This window comes from Heterodontus francisci, chromosome 13 (assembly GCF_036365525.1).
Source record: "Heterodontus francisci isolate sHetFra1 chromosome 13, sHetFra1.hap1, whole genome shotgun sequence".
Lineage (NCBI taxonomy): Eukaryota > Metazoa > Chordata > Chondrichthyes > Heterodontiformes > Heterodontidae > Heterodontus > Heterodontus francisci.
The window spans coordinates 57,259,875-57,282,684 of NC_090383.1; the positions used below are offsets into that span (position 1 = coordinate 57,259,875).

The window sequence follows — 22,810 nt, forward strand, 5'->3', positions numbered from 1 at the left end:
GGTGCCAACCTGATGAAGCTACAAGCCAGGGCTACTTGCGTGCCAAACTGCATAAGCAGCATGTGATAGAGCTAAGCGATCCCATAAGCAACGGATCAGATCTAAGCTGTGCAGTCCTGCCACGTCCAGCCGTGAATAGTGGTGGACAATTAAACAGCTAACTGGAGGAGGTGGCTCCACAAATATCCCCATCCTCAATGATGGGGGAGCCCAGCACATCAGTGAGAAAGATAAGGCTGAAGCATTTGCAACAATATTCAACCAGAAGTGCTGAGTTGATCCATCTCTGCCTCCTGCTGAAGTCCCCAGCATCACAGATGCCAGACTTCAACCAATTCGATTTCACTCCGCGTGACATCAAGAAACTACTGAAGGCACTGGATACTGCAAAGACTATGGGCCCTGACAATATTCCGGCAATAGTACTGCAGGCCTGTGCTCCAGAGCTTGACGTGCCCCGAGCCAAGCTGTTCCAGTACAGCTCCGACACTGGCATTTACCTGCCAATGTGGAAAATTGCCTTGGTATGTTCTGTACTCACAAAGCAGGACAAGTCCAACCCAGCCAATTATCGCCGCATCAGTACTCCCAATCATCAGTAAAGTGATGGAAGGTGTCATCAACAGTGCTATCATGTGGCACTTGCTTAGCAATAACCTGCTCAGTGACACTCAGTTTGTGTTCCACCAGGGCCACTCAGTTCATGACCTCATTACAGCCTTGGTTCAAACATGCACAAAAGAGCTGAACTCCAAAGGTGAGGTGAGAGTGACTGCCCTTGACATCAAGGCAGCATTTGACCGAGTATGGCATCAAAGAGCCCTAGCAAAACTGGAGTCAATGGACATCGGGGAAAACTCTCTGCTGGTTGGAGTCATACCTAGCACTAAGGAAAATGGTTGTAGTTGTTGGAGGTCAATCATCTCAGCTCCAGGACATCATTGCAGGAGTTCCTTGGGTACTATCCTAGGCCCAACCATCTTCAGCTGCTTCATCAATGACCTTCCTTCAATCATAAGGTCAGAAGTGGGGATATTCGCTCAAGATTGCACAATGTTCAGCACCATTTGCGGCGACTCAAATACTGAAGCAGTCTGTATAGAAATGCAGCAAGACCTGGACAATATCCAGGCTTGGACTGATAAGTGGCAAGTTACATTCGCGCCACACAATTGCCAGGTAATAACCACATCCAGCAAGAGAGAATCTAACCATCTCCCCTTGACATTCAATGGCGTTACAATTGCTGAATCCCCCACTATCAACATTCTGGGGGATATCATTGACCAGAAACTGAACTGGAGTAGCCATATGAATACTGTGGCTACAAGAGCAATTCAGAAGCTAGGAATCCTGCGGTGAGTAACTCTCCTCCTGACTCCCCAAAGCCTGTCCACCATCTACAAGGCACAAGTCAGGAGTGTGATGGAATACTCTCCACTTGCCTGGATGGGTGTAGCTCCAAAAGCTCGACACCATCTAGGACAAAGTAGTCCACTTGATTGGCACCCCATCTACAAACATTCACTCCCTCCAGCACCGACACACAGTGGCAGTATTGTGTACCATCTACAAGATGCACTGCAGCAATGCACCAAGGTTCCTTAGATAGCACCTTCCAAACCCACAACCTGTACCACCTAGAAGGACAAGAGCAGAAAATGCATGGGGATACCACCACCTGCAAGTTCCCCTCCAAGCGCACACCATCCTGACTTGGAACTATATCACCGTTCTTTCACTGTCGCTGGGTCAAAATCCTGGAACCCCCTTCCTAACAGCACTGTGGGTGAACCTACCCCACGTGGACTGCAGCAGTTCAAGAAGGCAGCTCACCACCACCTTCTCGAGGGCATTTAGGGATGGGAAATAAATGCTGGCCTAGCCTGCGACGCCCATATTACATGAAGGAATTTTTAAAAAAAAAATCAGTTTGGTAAGGTGCTGTCTAAGGAGCCTTGGTGCGTTGCTGCAGTGCATTTTGTAGATGGTATGTACTGCTGTCACTGTGTGTCGTTGGTGGAGGGAGTGAATGACACCCCATCCACAAACAATCAAGCAGGCTGCTTTGTCTTGGATGGTGTTGAGCTTGAGTGTTTAGATTAGATTAGATTAGATTAGAGATACAGCACTGAAACAGGCCCTTCAGCCCACCAAGTCTGTGCCGAACATCAACCACCCATTTATACTCATCCTACACTAATCCCATATTCCTACCAAACATCCCCACCTGTCCCTATATTTCCCTACCACCTACCTATACTAGTGACAATTTATAATGGCCAATTTACCTATCAACCTGCAAGTCTTTTTTGGCTTGTGGGAGGAAACCGGAGCACCCGGAGAAAACCCACGCAGACACAGGGAGAACTTGCAAACTCCACACAGACAGTACCCGGAATCGAACCCGGGTCCCTGGAGCTGTGAGGCTGCGGTGCTAACCACTGCGCCACTGTGCCGCCCATATTGTGTTGTTGGAGCTGCACCCATCCATGCAACTTGAGTATTCCATCACACTCCTGATTTATGCCTTGCAGATGGTGGACAGGCTTTGGGGAGTCAGGAGGTGAGTTACTCACTGCAGAATTCTCAGCCTCTGACCTGCTCTTGTAGACACAGTATTTGTATGAATGCTCCAGTTCAGTTTCTAGTCAATGGAAACCCCAGGATGTTAGTGGCGGATTCAGCGATTGTAAAGCCATTGAATGTCGAGAGATGGTTGGAATCTCTTTTGTTTGTGATAGTCTTGTGTGCTGCAAATGTAACTTGATGGCTTAATGATTCTAGAAAAAGGTGCCCCTTCATCCTTTCTCGAGCCAGGACACTAGGTCTCCTTACTACTTATCACATTTCAATTACGGTACCTAGGCTAGGTTCCCATGTGAATAAAGCTACCTCTGCTTGGTGCTCTGTTCTTTTATTTCTGCTGTTTGAATTTAGTTATCTAGCCATATTACTATTTTGACTACTATTTTTGTGTGAAATTTTGAAGATTTATGTTTTAAAACTGAAAAGGAGTCCATGAGTTTTTTTTCCAAGGGTCACAGAGGTCTGGATTATAAACAGTTACTGGAAGGCACCTGTTTTCAAATAATTACCCAGCAGGCATTGTTTTTGACTTGGAGAAAGCTGCTTGCAGGGAAGTGACAGGTCAGAAGGCTCATCCTTGTGACATTATTTATGGTTTTGCCTTGGACAGTGAGTTGAGATATGGACAATGGTTTGAAAAGACAGTTGGAGAAAACTTGCCAAGAGAGCAACACCCAGCTCAGTCTGTTCCAGCTCTTTGGAAAAAGTCTACCAGTTTTCCATCTCTTGAGAAGCTGAGAAGTAAGTGTAGGAAATTGCCTGAAACCCATGTTACTTCATTTTCCCTGGAAAGCCTGCCTGATCGGAACTGTTCGAGGAGGATCCCAGTGACGGGAGCCTATACATATTTGGGACGCCAAACCAAGAAGGACTTATGGCATATTTTCATATCTTTTTTTTTCTTCAAGAATTAGCAAGTATTTTTTCCAATGTATTTTTTGTACTAGAGCCCTGAAGAGTAGATATCTTTATTTTTCAGTTAACCGGTGTATATGCGTGTCTGTGAGGGGCTAAGGTAAAAAGTGAACTTTTATATTAAAAAGTGAACTTTTATATTTCGATCTGTGTGTTTATGCTTTGCTTCATTACTGGTCAAGACTTGTTTAGTAGACTGATAATTTTGTTGTTTACTAAAGAAACCTGGTTGGTGTGTGTTTTATTCTGGGATAAAAATACTCTGACCGTATCAGTAAGTGGGAAAAAATTTAAATATATGTTGTGACCTGTGGAGAACTAGAATAAACCAGTGCACTCCTCCCACCTCAGTTGTAACATATAACTGGGGACTCGTCCGGGATATCCACGCCAACGATGTGCAATTGTAAGTGGAGTAATAATTAAAAAGAGGAAAAAAAAACAGGTTTCTTGTGCAGTTGCTTAAAGTTTACTCTACCGGAATGTCTTGAACAATTGCTGCGACTTTTCTGGGGAAGGAGGATGTATTCCTGAGTGATTTGAGAAACTTAACCAAGGTTAGACTAAAGGATTTGGCAGAACTGTTGGTGTTAGAGTGTTAAAACCACGAGCTAAGAAAGTAGACATAATTGAAGTAATAGCACACCATTTGAAGTTGGAAGATGGCTGCAAACCAGAGGGTAGTGCAGTTGAATTAGCTCAAATTCAATTGGAAATGAGACAACTTGAGCATGAACAGAAAATGGAAAAATTTAAGCTTGAACAGAAAAAGGAGGAAAAAGAATTGAAAAAACTTGAGCTTGAAAGAGAATTGGCGACGAAGAAGCTTGAATTTGAAAAAGAGGAAAGGGAAAAAAAGAGAAAGAGAAGGAAGGGAATTCAAAGTTTAAAAAGATGGAACTAAGACAAAGGGTGGTCTTGACTCTAGTGAAAGTTCTGGTGAGGAAAGATCTGACTCCAGCTCAGGACCCAGTGGAGAGCTGTTTAAATTTGTGTAAGCCCTCTCCCTAAGTTTGAGGAAAGGGATGTACAGGCATTTTCCATTTCTTTTGGGGAAAAAATAGCCAACAGATGAAGTGGCCAAAGGAAAGCTGGACACTGCTTATGCAAAGCAGGTTGATGGGCAGAACTCATGAAGTTTATGCCATGCTTTCTGAAGAGGCTTCTGCAGATTGAGATGGCAAAAAAGGTTATTCTCGCTGCTTGAGAGTTAGTCCCTGAAGCATACTGGCAGAAATTTTAGAACCTCTGGAGATTGTCTGGGCAGACTTGTATGGAATTTTAGAGTGTAAAGCAAATTAATTTCGCTGGATATGGGCACTAAAGGTAGAGGCCACGTGTGAAAACCTTAGGGAACTAATTCTCCTGGAAGAATTAAAAAATTCACTCCCTCCATTAGTAGGAATCCATGTGGAGAACTAGATGGTTTCAGTGGCCAGATCGGCAGCGGTAATTGCTGATGATAGAGCTTGTTTATAAGCCAAAACTCTTTGTCTGTCACCCCCACAAACTCAAGAAAGATAGAAGGTGGGAGGGTGAAAGGAAGGCAAGTAGCCGGGGACAAAAAGGGACAGCTGGGAATGCCCCAGTATCTCCCCTTCAGGCCAGAAAGGAAGGTGCTGAGGGTGGAAGTGAGGTCTGCAAGCCGAAGTGTCACCATTGTCACAAGGTGGGACACCTTCATGCAGAATGGTGGAAGTTGCGGGGTTAACCCATGGGACTTATTGGGAGACACAAAGCCAATGCAAAGAAAGGGGCCCTGACAGAGTACAGCAGATCAGGCTATAGTGTTGCAGTTGTAAGGCTAAATACAAAAACCAATGTATGCAGTTGTTGTGAGTAAGACACCTGAGAGTTATAAGGAATTCTTGTCGAAAGGAAAAGTAACTCCTTATCCCTTAAGTGAGGCAGGTAAACCTATGGATACAGGAGCCACCCAAACACTCTTGCTGGAGAAAGGCATAACATTTCCATCAGAGAGCGCACTGAATGCCAAGGTTTTACTGAATGGTATTGGCGGGGAGTACCAGGTGTACCGAGAATGTGACCATAGTGTCTGGAACGGTAACTGTAGGAGTTGTCCATAGTTTGCTGGTAGACGGAGTTGACCTGCTCCTGGGGAATGATTTGGCCGGAGCGAAGGTGGTAGCTTCTCCAGTAGTCACGGAAAAATCAAGTGAAGTCAAAGCGAGGAATTTTTCCTTCATGTGTGGTAACTTGAGCAATAGCTAAACAAGTTTCATTGGAAGTAAAATTGGCACCACAGACCGATAACCGAATGTCTGCAACTTTCTTTGGGGATTTGGATGGCCAGAAGGAAATCTTGAATAAGTCTTTTCTGATCAAGGTTCGGCAAGTCGATCCAGAGTTAAACAAAGTCGCACCATCAGCTCTAACTGAAGTTGAGGCAAAAAGAGTTCCAGAAGGCTATTATATTAAAGATAGAATTCTGATGAGGAAGTGGAGACCTCCTCACAGACCTGCGGACAAAGAATGGACGGTAATTCATCAGATAGTGGTACCGCCAAAGAATCGCCTGGAGCTATTAAGGATAGCGCATGAAATGCGTATGGCGGGGCACGTGGTGATCCGGAAGATCAAATCAGGTATAAATCAAAATTTTTTTTACTGGCCAGGTCTTTCCAAGGATGTGGTGCAGTTTGTAAAACATGCTATACCTGCCAGATTGTGGGGAAAAATGCAACCTGCCATAAAACCTGCACCTCTAATTCCCATACCAGTTTTTGGGGAACCATTTAGTCGGGTGTTGGTAGACTGTGTAGGACCTTTATCGAAAACAAAATCGGGACACCAATATATACTTACTATCATGGATATGGATACTCAGTTCCTAGAGGCCATTCCCATGAGAACAATTTCTGCTAAGGTAGTGGTAGAGAAGTTAACCCAGTTCTTCACTAGATATGGATTACCAATTGAGATTCAGTCGGATCACGGTTCCAATTTTATGTCTAAAATTTTTCAGGACGTTATGAGTAATGTGAGTATCACACAGTTAAAGTCTTCAGCATACCACCCACAGACACCAGGAGCTTTAGAAAGGTACCATCAGACCCTCAGAACAGTGATCAGGGCATACTGTCATGAATATCCCTATAATTGGGGTAAAGAGCTAGAATTTCTTTGTTTGCCACTAGGGATTCACCGAATGAGCCTAGCGGTTTTGGTCGTTTTGAATTAGTTTACAGACATGAGATAAGAAGTCCTCAAAAACTAATTTAAAAAAAAAAGATTTTTAGAACAAAGGCATGAATCTTCTGTGTTAGATTATATATCCGTGTTCTGGGAACTGCTCACGAGAGCCTGCAAAGTGGCTCAGGAGCACCTTAAAACTCCCAAAACAACTATGAAGAAATGGACAGACAAACTTGTCAAAACCTGAACATTTCAACCAGGGGATGAGGTGTTCGTGTTGTTGCCTTTACAGGGTGAACCGCTGAAAGCACGGTTGTGGTCCATATAAAGTGGTTAAGAGAATTGGTAAATTATTTGAGTGACACCCCAAATTGCCAGAAAACAATCTGCTGTGTCATATTAATATGTTGAAACTATTATTGCCAGGAGGAGGATAAGCAAGCATAGGTATGTCAGATAATAGGGACAGAGAAGGATGAAAGGGATAGTGAAGATCAGGCAGACGGAGGCCAAGACAATTCTCAAATTGAACCTCCTACTATCCGGTTAGCTAATACTGAATGTAGGGGAATCCTTTCCTATAAAACAGCATCCTTATCGCTTAAGTGCAGAGAAACAGGCCCAGGTAAAAGCATAAATCCTATACATGTTGGAAAACCACCTAATTGAACCCAGTCAAAACAGTTGGAGTTCCCCAGTGGTATTAGTGCCTAAATCTGACTGTTCAATTGGACTCTGCATAGACTACAGAAAAGTTAGTGCAGTAACAAAGGCAGACTCCTACCCAATTCCTCGCTTGGAAGACTGTATTGACAGAATGAGCAATGCCACGTTTCTTCCAAAAATAGATTTGTTAAAGGGATACTGACAAGTTCCTTTAACACCCCGAGCTAAAGAAATATCGGCATTTGTCACACCAGAAGGTCTTTTCCAATGCCGAGTGATGCCATTCGGGCTAAAAAGAAATGCCCCAGCAACCTTTCAGAGACTACTGAACCAAGTGGTAGCCAGTGTTCCTAACTCTGTGGTGTACCTTGATGTGCTGGTATACAGTGACACTTGGAAAGATCCTTGAAACAACTGGGGGGCTCTATTTAGAAAATTACAGTTGGTTGATTTGGTAATGAACTTTTCCAAAAATTCAGAAACCAGAATACTAGACTATTCCGATGTGGTTTACTATTACAAGCTTTGTCACTTGAAGATTATCCACGTTGTGGGCAAAAATAATGTAATTGCGGATGCTTTATCTAGAATCTAACTTTGCTTGGAGTTATCCGAATGCAAAGATGGTACAAAGCAGAATTGTATTAGCTACAGATAGAGTATATGAGTATGAAAATGTTTTAACATTTTTTCATAATCTTCTTTCCACACTTTTTGAAATGAAATGCATTTAAAAATGGTATTTCAATCCCCCAAGGGTGGAGGTGTTACGAGTGTTATTTTGTGTTAAATTTTGAAGATTTATGTTTTAAAACTGAAAAGAAGACGATGGTTTTCTTTTTTTCCAAGGGTCACTGAGAGGTCTGGATTATAAACAGTTACTGGAAGACACCGGTTTTCAAATAATTACCCAGCAGGTGTTGTTTTTGACTTGGGGAAAGATGTTTGCAGAGAAGTGACAGGTCAAGATTATAGGGGTCAAGAGGCTCGTTTCTCGTGACATTGTTTATGGTTTCGCTTTGGCTGGTGAGTTGGGATAAGGACAATGGTTTGAAAAGACAGTTGGAGAAAACTTGCCAAGAGAGCAGCACCCAGCTCAGTCTGTTCCAGCTCTTTGAAAAAGTCTGCCAGTTTTCCATCTCTTGAGAAGCTGAGAAGCAAGTGTAAGAAACTGCCTGAAATCCCTGTTACTGCACTTTCCCTGGAAAGCTTGCCAAAACTGATTTTCAACATCGCCTGACAAGAACTGTTCTAGGAGGATCCCAGTGACAGTAGTCTATACGTAATTGGGATACCAAACCGTATAGGATTTCTGACATCTTTTCATAACTTCTCTCCAAGATTTAGCAAGAATTTTTTTCCAAGGTTTTTTTGTTCATTCTTGTTAACCGGTGTATGTGTGTGAGGGGCTAAGGTTAAAAAGTGTATTTTTATATTTCGATCTGTGCGTTATGCTTTGCTTCATTACTGGTTATTACAATAAAATTGTTTTATCATGTTGTTTATTAAAGAAACCTGGTTGGTGTGTTTTATTCTGGTATAAAACGAGAGTCAATGATTGACCATATCGGTAAGTGGAAAAAAATTTAAATAGGAGTTGTGACCTTTGGAGAAGTGGAACTCTAATAAACTGTGCACCCCTCCTGCTTTGGTTGTAACTTGATGGATTACATTTTTAATTGTCCCCCTTCTCCTACCACCCTTCTTTCTTTATGCTATCCCGTCCTGCAAGGCATAACAGTCTCTTGTGTTTTATTGTACTTTTGCACTAACTTATGTATGCATATAGATATTCTTTTGATTACATGGTAGCAGCATCCTAACAGATACAGTCTCTTATTAAGCACTTATCCTGATCAACTCCTGAATATACTAGAGAACCCCCAAATACCCCAACAAGTAATTTCCAGCTAATGACCTCTATTTATAGTCACATAATTTTGATTGTCCTCATGATCAGGAGATGTGTCCATTCATATTGTTGTTGATATTTGCTCCAGCATCCAGGAATTTTCAACATATCTTCCAGTAGTGACAGCAGACTTGTAGTTTTACAATCTTTGTTCAGTTATATCTCAGTAACAGGCTTGAGAGGTTCCATGGTCTAAAACAGGACCCTGTCAACATTCCCACCAAAGTGCATTGTCTCAGGTATTTAAATGTATTTCCGTTTCATAATTTAGAAGAGTTGAAAAGTCGCAGCTGGAACCTTGATGTGCTGTTCTCAATGTTCTTGGGTAATACCACCAATAGTTATACTCTCCCATTCGTCTTCTCTGATTATCGCGACTATCTCCAGCCAAGGATTTGAGGAAGCATTTTTCTAACATTGCTTCTCTGAAGTAAGCTACTGGACAGTGTGCGAAAGTGGCCCTGATTTCTTTTTAACCTAGAAATGCTTTCCCCACCCCCTGAACAATGTGCTACCCAGAGTTGCCTCTTATAAAAGCAGTATTCTTAATTTGCTCAAGTTTTGCTATCAATGTGCAGAAAGAGAGACTTGCATTTATATAGTGCCTTTCCTTGCTTCAGGACGATCCAAATCACTTTACAGCCAAGTACTTTAAGTGTAGAGGGATACTGGGTCACTGCAGATAACACTGCTGCTCTTTTTTTGAAATAGCACAGTGGGGGTTTTTTTTTTACCTCCACCTCAGAGGGAAGATGGGGCTTGAGTTTATTTCATCTGCAAAACTGCACGTCCGACAGTGCAGCATTCCTTAAGTATTACACTGGAGTGCCCTAGATTTTGTGCTCAAGTTTCTGCAGTAGGACTTGAACCTGCAACCTTCTGATTCAGCCATGTGTGCTACCACTGAGCTTTGGCTGGCATTACTAAGGTCTAAATCATATAAGATGATCTCCAAACTTATCAGCAGAATTCTTGCAGATTCTCAAAGCTTTGAATTGATGTTGGCATTTGTCTCCAATCCTTGATATCCAGTTCTTCATTTGATTAACGTGGTGATTCTTTGCAGTGTTCCCAATCTTTTTAATAAAGTTTGTTGATTCTTAAAGCAGAGCATTACAAGTCTGAATTTTCCAAATTATTCTTCTGCTTAACTGTAATTACAAGGATATTTGCAATGCTAACATTAACACAAACCGGAGCATAGCCTTGAGATTGAAACTGATGTCAGGATGGTGCTTTCATTTTGGTGTTTAACTGAAAGGACTAATTAAGAAAATGTAATGCAAAGGAGAGAGTCGTAATAGTTTTTGCAGAAACAGAAATAATGTTTGGAACTTGTTTTTAAGCAAGGTAGTCGATTGTGCCACAGACCAGTTTCTTTAATTTCTAGAACAGTGAGTACTTTCATTGCTGTTTCATGCATTTGAAATTACATTTGCATTGTATGCGAATATTCATCGACCTGTCCCATGGAAGCTGCTTTCTGTACAGATAAGATAAAAAGGGTTACTTGTGAAATCCTATAATTATGAAATATTTGTTTTACAGACACTTGGGTGATGATATGCTGAGTGCAGATGACGTCAGCTGTAGTAGTTCTCAGGTCAGTGCGAAGTCTGAAAAGAACATGGCAGACTTTGATGGGGAGGAGTCGGGTTGTGAGGAAGAACTGGTACAGATCAATTCTCATGCAGAACTTACATCTCATCTTCAACAACATCTACCTAATCTTGCCTCTATCTACCATGAACACCTAAGTCAAGGTAAATGTGCATAAATTTTCAGAGTAAATGGAAAAACAGAAAAACCGTTGCATGTTTTCTACCATGTTGTGAGACTTGTGAATGCATTGGATAGTAATCCAAAGTAACTTTGATAATTTTTTAAAAATGTAATTTAATTTTGACTCTTCAGCTTAGTGGCATTATCTTCTTAAATTATCAGGAAGGTTGGGTGGTGGCAGTTTATTGTATGTGACAATGCATTAAGGCTGATTTTAGCCTCTGTAACTGAAATGATATTTAAGACACCCTGGGATGGTAATGTATTTTTGCTGATGCTGATAATGCCAGCTTGGCATTGATATAACACAGTTGATGTACTAAAACATCCCAAGGCTCTTCTCAGGAGTGTTTTAAAACCGATTTGGCACTTAGTCACTTGAGATATTGGAACAGATGACCAAAAGTTTGATCAAAGGTGGAAAGAGGGATAGAGAAGCAGAGAGGATTAGGGAGGGAATTCTAGAGTTTGGGGCCTTGGCAACTGAAGGCATGGTCACCAATGGTGGTGTGATTAAAATTGGGGATACTCAAGAGGCCAGAATTAGAGGAGTGCAGATATGAGGGTTGGGAACCTGTAGGAGCTTACGGAGCCAACAGAGAGGGGCAAAGCCATGGAGGGATTTGAAAATGAGGATGAGAATTTTAAAACTGAACATTGCTTAACCAGGAGCCAATGTAGGTCAGTGAGCACGGGTGATGAGTGAATGGAATTTGGCGCACGTAAGGATGTGGGCAGTAGAGTATTGAATGACCAGGTTTATGGAGGGGTAGATGTGAGATGCCAGCCAAGACTGCATTGGAATAGTCAAGTTTAGAAGGCATGGATGAGGGTTTTAGCAGCAGTTGATTTGAATCAGGGGCTGAGTTGGGAGGCATTACAAAGGTGGAAATAGGCAATCTTGGTGATGGTGCAGATATGTGGTCAGAAGATCATCTCTTGGTCAAGTATGAGATCAAGGTTGCAAACAGTCTGGTTCAGCCTCAGACTCGAGCATTGAGTTCTGGGAAAGACGGGCATGGATTTGGGACGCCACAGCACTGTCAAGGACTTTGGAGAAGAAAGGGAAATTGGAGATGGGGCGGTAGTTTGCAAGGATGATGGGGTCAAGGGTTGGTTTTTGAGGAGAGTGGGTGATGGCAGATTTGAAGGAGAGGGGCCAGTGCATGAGGAGAGAGAACTGTTAGCATGGGAACCAGGAAGAGAAGTCGGTTGGTTGGGAGTTTTGTGGGAATAGGGTCTAATGAGCAGGAGGTGGGTCTCATGGATAAGATGAGCTTCGAGAGGGCATGGAAGATAGGAGAGAAACTAGAGAAAGATGTGAGTTCAGGGCTAGGTCATAGAGAGCTTTCGGAGACGTTTGTCCCAGTGAGCTTGGGGAAGGAAGGGAACCGAGGATAATAATGACTGTCAATTGAACGCAAATTTTACTTCCAGGATCTTAGCATGCCGTCTTCTTTACGAGCAAATCTTACCATCCCATCACATTTTCTATCTGTTCAGCAGTGATTGTTAAATAGCAGGTTTTCCATATGGGCATGTGAATTTAACAGGCTTGTGAGAGCAGCCTTTTGGGAGGAGGCCAAGATGGCAGTTTTATATTTAAGTCTTGCATTCAAGCAGCTGGAGCTCCTGATAAGACGTAAAATTTATTTGAGATTCATATAGTCTAGAATGGGGATGTCCAAACCCTGGCCATGAATGAGTTTAGGTTGCTTCCTAATTTGAAATGGCCTGCAGAGTGGTACCTAATTAGACAAAAATAGCTCTGGGAAAAAAAATACACTGGCAGAAACGGCTGTCTGCCTGTGTGTTTGTGAGAAAACAATAAGACAGTTGTATCATCTGACTTTCTTTGGGAGTGTAGTGGAATAGAACCTGCACTACCATAGATTCCTGAGGCAGGTGCTGATCGGAAAGAGAAATCTGCATGATTGGGAGTGGGCGCTGTGCATCAGTCCACTGCATTCCCACTGAAAAAATTGGGGAGTACTGCTTATTTTATTGCCATGACCTTGCTGGTGGAATCCAAACATGTGTAAGAGAGATTACATCATTTTAAAAAGGTGTAAAATGGTTTGTGTAATAATTATCTACAACGATAGTGGGGAGATCATACTGTCCAAATCTCTAATGTTCCAGAGAGTAATAGAAATATAATTTCTAAAATTGAACATTGTTCATCACAGAAATAAGCGGAGATCCTTAGTAAGATGAAGTTAGCACAGGTTAAATATGCTATGAAAAACTTCGGCATTTTGTAAACTGCCCATTGGAAGTACAGTGAGTTTGGATCATTCCGCATGTGTAGAGAATTTGGGGTGCAGAATGAAATTGATGCATCTTAAATTAATAACTATGTATTCCCAAAATGGTATTTTAGTACTTGAATATTGTACCTTCTTTCCTCAGCTCCTAGTGTTCATAAGCATCAATACAACTCCAATGCAGTCACAGACATCAATTTAGACAATGTTTGCAAGAAGGGTAATACTCTTCTTTGGGACTTGGTACAAGATGAAGATGCGGTATGTTTACCTTCATAACAACAATTTAGAATTGTTTGAATGTAGTGCTGTTGGTTACTTTTTGTTTGTTTGTATAGGTTCATCTCTCAGAGGGATTGATAAATGAAGCTGAGAAGCTGCTCTGCTCCCTTGTGTGCTGGTTTACTGACCGGCAGATTAGAATGAGATTCATTGAAGGTTGTTTAGAAAATCTAGCAAATGATAGGTAAGGAATAATGTTGAAATAATATTTCTTGGTGCACGATAAAGTCGATTTGCTGTTAACTCTAAATATGCAGTGAGTGCATGATTTTTAATATGTCCTCACTTTTATGATTGTAAATAAATCTAGTTGATCAACTATTCATGTGCTACAATTTTAGAATGCAAATGTAATTAATAAAAATGAGAGCTTCAGAAGCTGCTCTTACAAAATATGGGACAAAGAAAGCTTACTAATCATGTGATAACTTATCATCCAAAATTAAATGTTTTATATGTACCTGGATTAATTCTGTCTATTCAGGTCAGTGGTAGTTTCACTTCGTCTTCTGCCTAAACTGTTTGGCACTTTTCAGCAATTTGGGAGCAGTTATGACACACATTGGATAACTATGTAAGTAACCCAAGATGGTCAAATGCATTGTAATTTTTAAAGTTAATAGCTGTTCAGTTTCCGTACAAATTGTTAATATAAAAGAAGACAATTTTTCATTTCTGTAGCACCTTATTGCATCTCCCAAGTATCCCAGCACTTCAGAAACCCAGCAATGGTTTTTAACATAGACAAAGGAAAATGCAACAGCAATGAAATAAGCGGTTAATGTATTTTTACTGGAGTTGAGGGAAGAATGTTGGTCAGAATAGAGTTCCCTTCTATTCTTCAGATAGTGCTCTGGACCTTTTTGGACCACTGGAATATATAATGATCAATGGCACATCTGAAAGGTGCACCTCCGAAAATAAGAGTACTACTTCAGTATGGTACTGATGCACCATCTGTAATCAGTTCTGTACTTGTAACCAAATGAGGCATTTTCTTGGTTACTAGCTGTGTTCCCTCTAAGCTACAGAGCAACCTAAAAGTTCTGTGCAGGGCACGCATAAGTTGACCCCTTTAAGTTACCATGCGTGTGCAGCTGTGCAAAAGAATTTAAAGGGGCCTTGCACTTAAATAAATGGCCCGCATGCTCCAAAAAAAAATTAGAGGGTACGTTGGTTACAGGTGCCCATCTATATAATTAAGTCTCATGTCTAGCATGTGTCCATCACTTCACAACTCTAAAGAAAATCATACCTGAAAGGGTGGCATCTGAGGTGTTACACCTCCAAAGTGTTGCATGTATATTGGGCAAATCTAAATATCTGAGAAATTCTGTGTGTTAAATCTGTACCTTTTTGGAGTTGTAGTTTTCTCCTTGCTCGTGCGTAGTAACAGTATTTTATGTACAGTGAAGAATCAGGTAGGCAATTCACAAGAGGTATGAGGTGCAGATTTTGGGAGGGTAGGGGAAAAAATTTCTTGGTTTTTTTCAGCATTATTTACTGTTTTGTATATTCTGAGCTGGTATCTGAAGTGAAGTGGCATTTTCATAAGCTGGGACTGATGTGTGCTAGGGCCAGAACAGGATGTTTGAGGTACTTTGCTGCTGACTTTGGACATAGCAGTTGGAGTCAACCATGTGGGGAAGGTGTGAGGTTATGATAGAAAAGCAGAATATTCTCTGAAAGGCGTGACACTTGTAAATATTGATGTACAGCGACACTTGGGTGTACTCATACAAGAAACACAAAAAGTTAGCATGCAGGTACAGCAAGCAATTAGGAAAGCAAATGACAGGTTGGCCTATATTGCAAGGGGTTTTGAGTACAAGAGTAAAGAAGTCTTGCTACAATTGTACAGGGCTTTGGTGAGACCCACACCTGGCATACTCTGCAGTTTTGGTCTCCACATTTAAGGAAGGATATGCTTTCATTGGAGGAAGTACAGCTCAGGTTCACTAGATCGGTTCCTGGGATGAAAGGGTTGTCCTAAGATGAGAGGATGAGTAAATTGGGTCTATATTCTTGAGTTTAGAAGAATGAGAGGTGATCTCATTGAAACATTCAAGATTATGAAGGGGCTTGATAGGGTAGACACTGAGACGTTATTTGCCCTGGCTGGGGAATCTAGAATGAGTGGGTACTATTTCAGGATAAGGGGCCGATCATTTAGGACTGAGATGAAGAGAAATTTCTTCCCTCAAAGGGTTGTGAATCTTTGGAATTCTCTACCCCAGAGGGTTGTGGATGTGCCATCATTGAATATATTTAAGGCTGGGATAGACAGATTTTTGGTGTCTTTTGGAATCAAGGGATATGGCGAGCAGGTGGGAAAATCATAGAATCATAGAAAGTTTAAGGCACAGGAAGAGGCCACTTTGCCCATCGTGTCTATGCCGACCAAACAACGATGCACCTATTCTAATTCCACCTTTCAGCATTTGGTCTATAGTCCTGCAGATTACGGCACTTGAGGTGCCTATCCAGACTCCTTTTGAATGAGTTGAGGGTTTCTGCCTCAACTACCTTTTCAGGCAGAGAGTTCCACTCTGGGTGCAAAAGCTTTTCTTCATCTCTCCTCTAATTTTTCTACCAAGTGGAAAAGTGGAGTTGAAGCCAAAGATTAGCCATGATATTGAATGACAGAGCAGGCTCGATGGGCCATATGGTCTACTCCTGCTCCTAATTCTTATGTTCTTATCATGGCCTGAGCCCTGATAAATGATCAGGTTCAGATGTGGTCATGCTAGGAGAGAAAGACCTTTTTGGGCAGTGCTACATCAATAACCGCATTAGCAAGAAGAATTCATCCAAGATGGGAAGAAATGTATTTTGCAAGTGTATAAATGAGAAAAAGAAAAGTTCTACAATGTAAGTAAAGGGAAGTAAGGGATTTTAGGGATAGAAAAAGAAAGTTGCTTGCACTTTAGGTAAGTTTTGTAAAGTGTTAGATACAAGTTTTGTAGATATATTTGTAATATTACCTATCAGTATTGGTAGGATATGTAACTATTTTCCCTCAATTGTTATGAAATATTTTGCTTCATTAGTGCAATACAGTAATGGTTGAACTGCTGTCCTGTTTAGACTGCAGCAAAAATGTAATAAAATCAAAATTGCAATCCAGTTCTGGACGATGGATGTACAATACCATGAGAGATCTACTTGTAAGTTTTTTTTATTATGTAGGTGGGCAGAAAAGGAACTAAACATGATGAAACTTTTCTTTGACAACTTGATACACTACATTCAAGCTGTTAGAGAGGAAGTGCATAAACATCTGTTGTAAGTATATCCGACTGATCACCCTTTAAAACTTTTTTGAACTTTAGCATGGATTTAAGCATCTGGTTAATTTATTCTGTGTTAGAAACCACTTAAACTGAAACTGTAGACTATATGGATATATCCAAAAAAAAAATTCATATTTTAAAAATAGTATAAATTGTGCAGTTCATTTTCTTCAGAGACCAACTTTGCATATTGTTATTGTGAACTTTGTAGTTGAAAGTTCCAGTTGTCAAATGCAAGATAAATTTGGAGCATAGGCTTAAATTAAGGCTGATTAGACCAGAATTATGCACTGAAGGGATATTGAGAGAGACTGGAAATAATGTTTAGGTCAAGACTGTTGCGTCTTTCTAAAGTTTTTAACTTGCATTTTCTGCATAATTTTGTTTGTCATTGTGGATAAATTAATTGGAGGAAATGAAGGGCGTTGTACTCTTGAGCGAAATTGCATATAATGACTCTAAATTTCTTCACTTTTTGTCAAACTCTGAGGGGATAATGAGGGAATCATGATAGGAGCACATTGAGTTGGAACCTGTTCCCCTTGGATTTCTGCCTCATTTGTGGATTGATTTTTCTGCTTGTGGAAGGGGAATCCTCCCACCCCTGCAGTAGCAGAGTGCTTTAAGTAGGATGAGATTTTCAGGATGATGTCCTGCTACTCGTATGAGTCAATAGGTTCAGGTGATCTTGAGTGAAAACCTATGCCTTCATAGGCTTTGAGTCAGAAAGGAAGCACGAGATGCCATTTGCCACCTTCTATATGCCGATCTGCAACCCAGATCAAGTGCTTAAACAATTCTGCCTGTGACTGTAAATATGAGTACAGCCCTCCACTTTTAAGCCGCTGGTTCATTCCAGCTGCAACATGGGACTTCTGCAATATCACCCAGCATTAACCAGGGAACAGATTCTATTTTTAGGAGAGCTGGGGAATTCATCCATTTTGCTATGACTCCAGAGCAGAAAGCTGAGAGGGCTGTTCAGTTCGATCATGTTGCTGGTTTCCCTAAAGTTCAGGAAATAATGGAACCAACATTGCAGTTTGGCCCTAATTCAGTTCCCTGAATTGAAAGGTGTTTCATTCCCTAAAATGTTTAAATTGTGTGACCAGCTGTAACAAGTTGTCCATTTCTATCAAATTTGTAGGGAGTGGTCATGCCCCTTTCATCGTGAAGCTATCCAGTCTCTCTGCTCTATTCATCATTGAAATTAAATGAATGGCACGCTGTCTTTCATGGAGTATCATTCCGCTTTGCTTCGGAGTGATGGCTTTTATTAGCTGAAACCATATTCTGCAGCCTGAGAATGGGCTCCGTGCATAGTTTTCAGGATGTATCAGTAGATGATGGAATGCTTCTTTCTCAGTCTATCACGAAATCTGTTTAGCTTTTCTTCAAATCATTTTGAAAAACCAAAGAACAAATTTTAAAAGTTTTTAGGTAAAGTTTATATTGGCCTTTTTTAAAATGGGATTTGTGTTTGAATATCCATTTATGTAATATATAACACTCCTGCTCACTAATGGAAGTAGTTTTCTTGGTTTTGAATTATAAATACTGCAAAATTCAGAAAATATATCTAAGTACAGATAGTCTTTCCTCAATCTCATTTGAGAATTGTTAATTTAAAAATGTTAAATTTTGAATGCAGTCAAAACCTTTTAATTGTGGTCTAGTTTATCGCCTGAGTTATGTTAATTTAAAATGTAAATTACTGACACCTGAGAGATGGACACAAGCAAACAGACTTCCAGGAGCCAGTCTCAAAACGCCATTTTTAATGTTTATGGAGATCTCTTAGAAAGTTACAAACCAGTGCTGTCAGACTGGGAGTGCCACCACCCTTCTCTCCCTCCTGATAACCATTAGAAATCAATGAGCCACACATCAAATTTAAAGCCTCTCTACCCCTCCCCAATTCTCTCAAAACCCAGATTCTGATTTCAAAGGCTGATGCAAGTCCCTGAATCTCAAAGTAGGTCTAGGCCAATCTGCCTAAATGTGTGTCGCAACAAGCCGGTGTTTTCCCTAATAATAATGCATGGTTAGTCCCTGGAGCCTGACCAGTGTCTCTGGCTGAGTAAACTCTATAACTAAAAATCTATTTTGTTAAAACTTTGAATAATTTTATTAGGTTTTATTATGCATTGTGTATGTATAGTACTAAAATAGAATGAGTGCATGTTTTCATTCCTGTATATCTGCATATATTTGAATACATAAAACCTTAAAAATAAGGATGGGTTAAACAAGATCTGCATTTTCTTACTAATTTTCCAATATTAACTCTACATCTGGCCGTCTCAATTATAGGTACAGCCATGGTGCAGAGGTGCAAGTTCGCTTACAGTTTCTGACATGTGTTTTTTCAACTCTAGGATCCCCAGACCATTTTAGTAAGTATTTTTTTGCCACATTGATTACTGGACTGTTTCTTTAAGAAAAGTTATTTTTGGCTTACTGGCAATGTATTATGTGGTGTAGTACTGAGCCAGAATAGACCAGAAGTTCCTAAAATGCATCACAATATTGAGTAAGCTCATGTCAGATAAGATGATGGGAGCATAGAGCTAAAGTGTGAGATAAATAAGGCATGTCAAATAAACAAAGCTTGGCCTTTGAGGAGTTTAGGAACTTTGGTTTTTAAGGAACAATTTTACAACAAATAGCAAGAGTCTAGACGGATGTCAGCACTGCAGTGAGATGTATATACAAACAGGGAGTGACATCCTCCAGATTCCTACATCTCAAGTATGACACCTGAGTTGTCATAGCCTAACTGCTTTTTCTGCTTAACATTTCAAACGTGGAGTATGTCATGACAGATTGCTTGAACTGGTTGAGGGTCCAACCGCATGAATAGACCTAGAAGCAATCCAGATAACTATTTATTGACTTATGAAATTGCCCAATGATTGATTTTCTGTCAGTTTTTTGGGAATAAATTGCTGCTCAGGTTTGGCAGCATGAGGTCATACATTTGAGTTATGGGATTTCCTATGCTGTTCTTTCATATCTTGTGCTAATTTCATGATTGGGAGGAAGGGATGATCACAGTTCTGTTGATTCCATGTTGGTTGAGGAAAGCTTAACTAGTTGCCAACAAAACCATACTACTGGACCTGACTCTAGATCTTGTAATTGTGCTCCTTTATATAAAACAATACATTCTCACAGCTGTTGTCTAGCCAGACTTTGTTACTGATTAGCTTGCATCTTCTGAGACTATAGGGATAATCAATGTGGGGAATAAAAATTACAGTTGTGCAATTCAGTGTTTTATAAGTTTGGGATTATGACACACTTTTGGGCACAGTAAGAAGGAACTCTATCTTGCATCTGTATTTGGTCAGAAAGTACTTGATGTTGACACTGTTATAACTTTATCATTCTCCCACCACTTTGAGTGTTTTTTTAAAAAAAAAGTACAAATAAATTATTAAGCAAGCTGATATCCATAATCTTTGTATATCAATACAGAGTGCCATTTCCTTGTTGCTTTTTCAAGCGAGCAGTAAATAATTTTTGTCAAATGCACATTGAATGTTAATCCCCTCCAAAAACAAATTGCTCATTTTTGCAATAGTTTATTTTCTGACTGCATGGCAATCCAAACCTATATTCAACTTGTACTTGCCATTTAAAGTGTAGATTTAAAATATGTCCCTGAAGTATTTTTCTACTCCCCATCCCAAGAGCCCCAGCTGTAATATCTCTGTATTTTACCTTAGGGCTAAGTCTTGACCAGGTGGATATCTTGTGGCATTGCCTTGTGGAGGACCCTGAATGCTATGATGATGCATTGCACTGGTTCTTAAATCAGGTTCGCAGTAAAGACCAGCATGCTATGGGCATGGAAACATACAAGCATCTTTTTTTAGAAAAGGTTAGTGAAGTTTTGCAGTTTACATTCTTGGTTCTTGGATATTGCTGTAATAGTTTTTATTTTGCCTATGAATAGCAGTGGTGTAAACTTTTACATTTTTATTGGTTCCAATCATTAAGTTCTGTCATTGTACAATTTTGAAAGTAGACAAGTTTTGCTGTTGAGTATGTCATTAACAAATTATGCTAGCAATTAACAGTTTAATAGATAAATTGGAAAATCTTTACTTTGTAAATCAAATTCCAAACAGATGATCGCAAGTTTTTCTTCATGCATATAGATGTGTGTCTATAATGGATGAACTGTCAATGAAGAGTAAATAGCTAGACACATGTGCTATGTATTATGTAATACATTTTTGCCTTATCTATTTTAGCTTTTAATAGGTGCCAGTTTCAATTGTTTTCTCATTCTGTCAAATTGTGTATTATATACTTCAGATGCCGCAGTTAAAACCAGAAACTATCAGCATGACTGGTTTAAATCTATTCCAGCATTTATGCAATTTGGCCCGGCTTGCAACCAGTGCTTATGATGGTGGTTCCAGTTCAGAGGTGAGAGAAAAATAAAAATTACACTGGAGAAATTTCTGTGCAAAGCTGATGTAAAGCTCAGTAGGCTTTGGGCAAGGTAATTTGAATGTATAATAATTACCGCTACATTTCCGGCAATTGCCTTTACAAGTCTTTGGTGAGTAAGTGTTACGTGGTTGCTTCAAATTATGCATTACATTTAAATATTTCACTGGAAATTGCCATAGAACAGTTCCAGCTGGAAACTGTGGGAAACATTTGATTTGTGATGCTTTTGGTCAACTGAGTTGCTTTTTAGGTTTCATGGCAGGACCGACTCAGTTTTTGGCATGTGAGTTAACCATAGGAAACTTTTGACTAATTTTGCTTTGAAAACCAGAAGCATCTTTTGTAGTTGGTTTGAAGTATCTTGACTGGAATTTTCAACCTTTTGTGGCAGGTTTGCTTCTTGATAGTCTTGTCGATGGGACCTATTTCTTATGATTTAATAAAAATTCTGCAGTGAATATAGTACAGTTTTTCACTCTAAACTGATGCTTGTTGGTACCTTTAATTTTAAAAAAATCATTAAACAAAATATGTATTTTACAAAGTAAATTTTTTTCTTTGGCCTCCTTATCTCGAGAGACAAGGGGTAAGCGCCTGGAGGTGGTCAGTGGTGTGTGGAGCAGCGCCTGGAGTGGCTATAAAGGCCAATTCTAGAGAGCCAATTTCACAGGTGCTGCAGAAATATTTGATTGTCGGGGCTGTTACACAGTTGGCTCTTCCCTTGCGCCTCTGTCTTTTTTCCTGCCAACTGCTAAGTCTCTTCGACTCGCCACATTTTAGCCCCGCCTTTATGGCTGTCCACCAGCTCTGGCGAATGCTGGCAACTGACTCCCACGACTTGTGATCAATGTCACAAGATTTCATGTTGCGTTTGCAGACGTCTTTAAAGCGGAGACATGGACGGCCGATGGGTCTGATACCAGTGGCGTGCTCGCTGTACAATGTGTCTTTGGGGATCCTGCCATCTTCCATGCGGCTCACATGGCCAAGCCATCTCAAGCGCCGCTGGCTCAGTAGTGTGTATATGCTGGGGATGTTGGCCGCCTCGAGGACTTCTGTGTTGGAGATACGGTCCTGCCACCTGATGCCAAGTATTCTCCGGAGGCAGCGAAGATGGAATGAATTGAGACGTCGCTCTTGGCTGACATACGTTGTCCAGGCTTCGCTGCCATAGAGCAAGGTACTGAGGACACAGGCTTGATACACTCGGACTTTTGTGTTCCGTGTCAGTGCGCTATTTTCTCATACTCTCTTGGCCAGTCTGGACATAGCAGTGGAAGCCCTTCCCAAGCGCTTGTTGATTTCTGCATCTGGAGACAGGTTACTGGTGATAGTTAAGCCTAGGTTGGTGAACTCTTGAACCACTTCCAGAGCGTGGTCGCCAATATTGATGGATGGAGCATTTCTGACGTCCTGCCCCATGATCATTTTCTTGAGGGTGATGGTTAGGCCAATTTCATTGCAGGCAGCCGCAAACCTGT

General features: G+C 40.7%; 1 protein-coding gene across 6 annotated transcripts in view; it reads left to right on the top strand.

Moving 5' to 3' along the window:
* Window positions 1–22,810, top strand: part of usp34 (ubiquitin specific peptidase 34) — a 405,374-nt gene that overhangs the window by 84,930 nt on the left and 297,634 nt on the right. For all 6 annotated transcript variants that reach the window (XM_068044870.1, XM_068044865.1, XM_068044869.1 and 3 more), the window contains exons 15-22: window positions 10,787–11,001; window positions 13,433–13,548; window positions 13,626–13,753; window positions 14,054–14,143; window positions 16,759–16,854; window positions 19,176–19,258; window positions 20,594–20,748; window positions 21,189–21,302. In XM_068044870.1, the coding sequence (XP_067900971.1) occupies window positions 10,787–11,001; window positions 13,433–13,548; window positions 13,626–13,753; window positions 14,054–14,143; window positions 16,759–16,854; window positions 19,176–19,258; window positions 20,594–20,748; window positions 21,189–21,302 (997 nt within the window). The remainder of the gene's footprint in view (window positions 1–10,786; window positions 11,002–13,432; window positions 13,549–13,625; window positions 13,754–14,053; window positions 14,144–16,758; window positions 16,855–19,175; window positions 19,259–20,593; window positions 20,749–21,188; window positions 21,303–22,810) is intronic.